Source organism: Lycium ferocissimum, chromosome 4 (genome assembly GCF_029784015.1).
Source record: "Lycium ferocissimum isolate CSIRO_LF1 chromosome 4, AGI_CSIRO_Lferr_CH_V1, whole genome shotgun sequence".
Classification (NCBI taxonomy): Eukaryota; Viridiplantae; Streptophyta; class Magnoliopsida; order Solanales; family Solanaceae; genus Lycium; species Lycium ferocissimum.
Window position 1 is genome coordinate 51,684,336 of NC_081345.1, and position 5,124 is coordinate 51,689,459.

Sequence of the window (5,124 nt, forward strand, 5' to 3'; positions counted from 1 at the left end):
TTTATAAATAAGTAGTTACGTGTTTGGATAAAAGTGTTTAAAGGGTTGTTAGCTAGAATTAAGGGTAATATTGAAATTAACAGAAATTAAGTTAAGCACTTTTTAACTTAATTTAAGCTATTTTCTATTTTACCAAGCACCCAAATAAGTTAAAAATGGCTTATAAGCTGGTTTGACCAACTTATAAGCCAATCCAAATGGGCTCTTAATATACTTCATCAGTTTCAGTTTGTCTGACATAATTTTCATTTTAATTCGTTATATTAAGAATGACATAATTTTAAATTTATAAATTTAAAAACAATTAACTTACACTTCTCATTTTAACTCTAATGATAAGTATTTATAATCACACAAATGTTATGGTATGTTTATAATTACAAGTTTTAAATCTCTTCATTTCTTTCTTAAACTCCGTGACAATTCAGATTATGTCATATAAATTGGAATAGATGGAGTACTTAAAGACACTAAGGGGTCGTTTGGTTGCTAGTTAGAGTTATGCAAATATTTGTAATATATGAATTATTATGCTGAGATTAGTTATGCAAAGTTTAGTTATTCATATATTATTTAGTTATTTCATCTTCTGTCCTGCATAAATAAATTAACTCATAACTTACACATGTTTTAGTTATTTGAGATTGTAAGATGATAACAAACATCGTACCTGATGTTCTAATTTTTTTACAAAACAATTAAAAAGTTATCAAACATGATATTAACTATGTTAGTTTTAAGGGAAAATGGTCAAATATACCCCTCTACTATGTTTTATTAGTTAAATATATCCTCCGTTAGTGAAAGTTAATAAAAATACCCCTGGCGTCTTCAAACTTTACACTTATGCCCCTATTTGGATGGAAATTCCCAAATCCTCTCAAATTACCCAATTTCAAAAAAATTACCCTCTTTTTTTGTTCACCCGCCCGGCCCGACTCGCCTATCATCATCATCAAGTTCTAGCTTCATCTTCTTCTATGGAGACAAAAAAAGAAAAAAGCAAGAACACACCCAAATGATAAAATCTCAAAACTCACCTCAAATTTAATCTTTAAATCTAACTCCAAATTTTGATGCCCAAAACTCATCTCAAATTTAATCTTTAAATCCAACTCCAAATGAGATGAGTAATGAATAATGAGTTGACATTTGACTTACGAAAGTGAACTTCCCCGATCTCTATGGCACTTATTGAAACCCACCAGAGAACGTGTTTTCTTTTTAAGTTCTAAAAAAGTTATTACCATTTTAGAATATTTTTAGAAATCGCGTATGCTTCAGTATTCTTTTAAAAGGATTAAAAGAAGTACGTAAAATCTAGTAGTGCTTTATCAAAGAATCTTGCATGTCACGATTAAATACTAATACAATGAAAACATGATATCATTATTACTTAATCATAGCTAATCAGTACTATATTTTTTCCCTCAATGTTATAATTTAATCATAATATTATAATTTGGGTGTGTTCTTGCTTTTTTCTTTTTTTCTTCGGAAGAAGATGAAAATCGTTTTAATATTGACATGATGATAGGCGGGTCGGGCGTAGCGTCAACAAAAAAAGTGGATAATTTTTTGAAATCGAGTAATTTGAGATTGTGTGATTTCCCAAATAAAGATAAGTTGAAGTAAGACGCTGTAGATATTTTTTTATTAACTTTCACTAACGGAGGGTATGTTTAACTAATAAAACAAAACAGAAAGGTATATTTGACCCATTTTTCTAGTTTTAATACATGAATAACTCCATTCATAATAGTACTGTACTAATTACTGCATGAGCACGTTTATAAGTTTGAGCTCATTTCCCTCATAGTCCATTCACCTATTCATCTCTCTTTCCAGCAACATCATCATATCTAAAGAAACTTACCAAAAATGGATGAACTAATCGTTTCCTCATCATCATCATTTTCCTTAATTTCTCAACTAAACCAACCATCAACCCTTCAACAAAAGCTCCAATATATTCTCAACAACCAAACAGACTCTTGGTCCTATGCCATTTTCTGGCAAACCTCGAACGACGATGATGGACGTCTTTTTTTAACTTGGGGTGATGGCTATTTTCAAGGGACCGATACAAACGTCAAATGGTTCTACGTGATGTCTTTGGCTGACTCTTTTTCTGCCAGTGAAGGAGTTCTTGGAAAATGTTTTAGTAATGGTTCTTTTGTGTGGCTAAAAGGGGCTCAACAACTTGAGTTTTGTAGCTGTGAAAGGGCTAAAGAAGCTTATGTTAATCGGATTAATACTTTAGTCTATATTCCAACTCCAAATGGGGTGTTAGAAATGGGGTCAATTGATATAATAAGAGAAAATTGGACTTTGGTTCGACAAGTTAAGTCCATGTTCTATTCTGATCATGAAATTGGTCCAATTGACTTTGATGAAAATACCATTTCTTTTGGTGATATTGGTATTATTACAAGCTTGCAAGAAGATGGTCAAGAATCAGAGAATAATAGTAGCAAAAAGCAAGATTCTGAGCAATCGTATTCAGATTGTCAACTATTAGACCATCCTGTGCAGAAAGGCAGAATTGGATCTAAGGTAATTCAACTGAACTCGTTGTTTTCTCTTTAATTTTTTACAAATATGCAAATAAAAGAAAAAGGTTCACTCTATTTCACTTTGTGTGAAGTAGAGTCAAAAGGTTTTTCTATGACCATAATTTTTAAAAATATTTTGAGTTATAGTAATTTTAATGTAGTTTTTACGTATGTAATTTTTATTTTTTTTAATGTCTGAATTCACACAAATAATTAAGTTTTTCCCTTGTACTGCGAAACTTGCCACATAAATGGATAACAGAGTAATACTCCCTCCATTCCAATACATACTGCTTGACATGATACAAAGTTTTAAAGAAAGAAAGACTTTAGAAACTTCTGATCTAAAATAGTTAGTAAACATTTGTGTGGTTATAATTACACTTATTAATGTGAAAAATGATTATAAAAGTTAAATTATGTCTAAATATAGGAACATTAAAAAGTTACTATATCGATAGATTGTCACCAAGGAAATAATCATCTTGAACGTCTTCTACTGATTTTAAATTCTGAATTCGTCTCTCGCAGAAGAGGACCTTCAAGAAAATGGGAAGAAAGCACGTGGAAAATTGCGAAAAGCAAACGAACCACATGGAGGCGGAGAGGCAGAGGAGGGAGAAACTAAACCACCGATTCTACGCGTTGCGCGGGGTGGTTCCTTACGTTACGAGAATGGACAAAGCCACATTGCTATCAGATGCTGTGGCTTATATCAATGAATTGAAAGCTAAAGTGGATGAATTGGAGCACAAGAAGAAGAACCTCAAAATGGAAACCAATGATGTTGTGGACAACCAAAGCTCTACCACTTCTGTGGATCATGTAAGGGCCTTATTCTCTTATAAAATAAAATAACAATTAGCAAGAAGAGCGGTTTTTCCTTTAATAAATCCTAGCTATACGAATATTGAATGGTCGAACGGATGTTTTTTAATTAAATATTAGATGGCTAAACCAAGTTTAAAAGAAACAATAAATAAAAAGAAAGATTTTAGTGCGTGAATAAGCTTAAAGAGATATTGCCTGATATTCTTTAGGGAATTACATATTAATCTTTTTAGGATATTATAAAGTCGCAAATTGACTTATCACTTCTCAGAAAGGCTTGTTTTTATAGAGTTGAAAAAAAGGATGCTCAAAAATCAAAATTGTCATCTTATTCCTTGAAAAGATGTGTTATGTTTATTTAAATTTAAAGCTTAGATTTAATTAAGTTTTAATAAACTAAAAATATCCAAATATAAATATAAGTTTTAAATAAAATAATAGAATTTGAAATCTTTAATTTTAAACATGTCAAGATATGCATGTGTGGACAAAATATGTTAATTACTTTTAAAATGAATTAATAAGAAAATTATATCACGTGACTTAAATTTGGAGAGAGCAATATAATATACGGAAAAGGGCCAAATTACCGCTTCAAGCTTTCCAAAAAATAAGCCATTCATACCCTTCGTTATACTTAGGGCCAATTATACCCTTACGGTTATACTTGGGGTCAATTATACCCTTTCTTCGGTTTAATGCCACGCATCATCCTATTCTTCAAAATTATTTTACCCTCAAATAATTTTACTCACTAAAATAACTCATCCGGCTCCGAATTTTTTTTTCAGCCAAAATAATACGGATAATTTTTCCAAAAAAAATATAAAAATAATTCCGTATTATTTTTTCGAAAAAAAAAAATTGGTCGATTGAGTTATTTTAGTGAGTAAAAAATTATTTGAGGGTAAAATAATTTTGAAGGGTTAGATGATGCCACGTGGCAACAAGATGTAGAAAGATAATTCGACCCCATAGTATAACCTGTAAGGGTATAATTGGCCCTAAAGATAACGAATTGATTACGAACTATTTTTCAAAGTTCGGTGGGTAATTTGGCCCTTTTCCGTATAATATATAAAGCCTTCAAACTACTTTTTTGACTCTTGAAATTTGTAATTTTAAACAGGCAATGGAGGTTGAAGTGAAGATGGTGGGTCCAAATGCCATGGTAAGGGTTCAATCAGAAAATGTGAATTATCCATCAGCAAGATTGATGAGGGCACTTCAAGATCTTGAACTACATGTCCACCATGCTAGTATTTCAAGTGTTAATGATTTAATGTTACAAGACATAGTTGTTAAAGTTCCACAAGAATTAGGTGCTGAAGATGGATTAAAAAATGCTCTTCTTAGAAGCTTAGAGCAGCAGCAGTAGTAGTAGAATCTTGATAAATTAATTACGCATTAATGTTGTTCATTTTTTATGCCTAGATTAAGAATTTCTTCAGTCTTTTTGTAATCTCTTTCTGTAATAAATCATTTCCTTGATGTAATGAGATGTTAAAGTTCCTCAAGGATTGGAAACTGAAGATGAATTAAGAGCTGCTTTTCTTAGAAGCTTAGAGCAAATAACCTGTTGATAATTGCCTTTTGTTGTTTAGTTTTGGGCATGTGCATACTTCAGCTTCAGTCTTTTTTTCTTTAAAAAAAAAATCTTCTGTAATAAATTTTCTTTCAATTTATGTGACAAAATTTGAATTGACAACAAAATTTAAAGAAAAAAGTACTTCCTCCG

The 5,124-nt window shown here is 30.9% G+C and overlaps 1 protein-coding gene across 2 annotated transcripts; it reads left to right on the forward strand.

Annotated features, from left to right (window-relative positions):
• The first annotated feature begins 1,818 nt into the window (after positions 1-1,818).
• LOC132054847 (transcription factor MYC2-like) lies at positions 1,819-4,903 on the forward strand. 2 transcript variants are annotated; one of them, XM_059446812.1, is made up of 3 exons: positions 1,819-2,556; positions 3,087-3,380; positions 4,516-4,903. In XM_059446812.1, exons 1-3 carry the CDS (start codon positions 1,882-1,884, stop codon positions 4,762-4,764), a joined length of 1,218 nt encoding a protein of 405 aa, XP_059302795.1. In that variant the 5' UTR covers positions 1,819-1,881; the 3' UTR covers positions 4,765-4,903. The 2 variants fall into 2 exon arrangements, with proteins under 2 accessions (XP_059302795.1, XP_059302796.1); XM_059446813.1 differs by having other exon boundaries at positions 3,090-3,380.
• Positions 4,904-5,124: the final 221 nt, after the last annotated feature.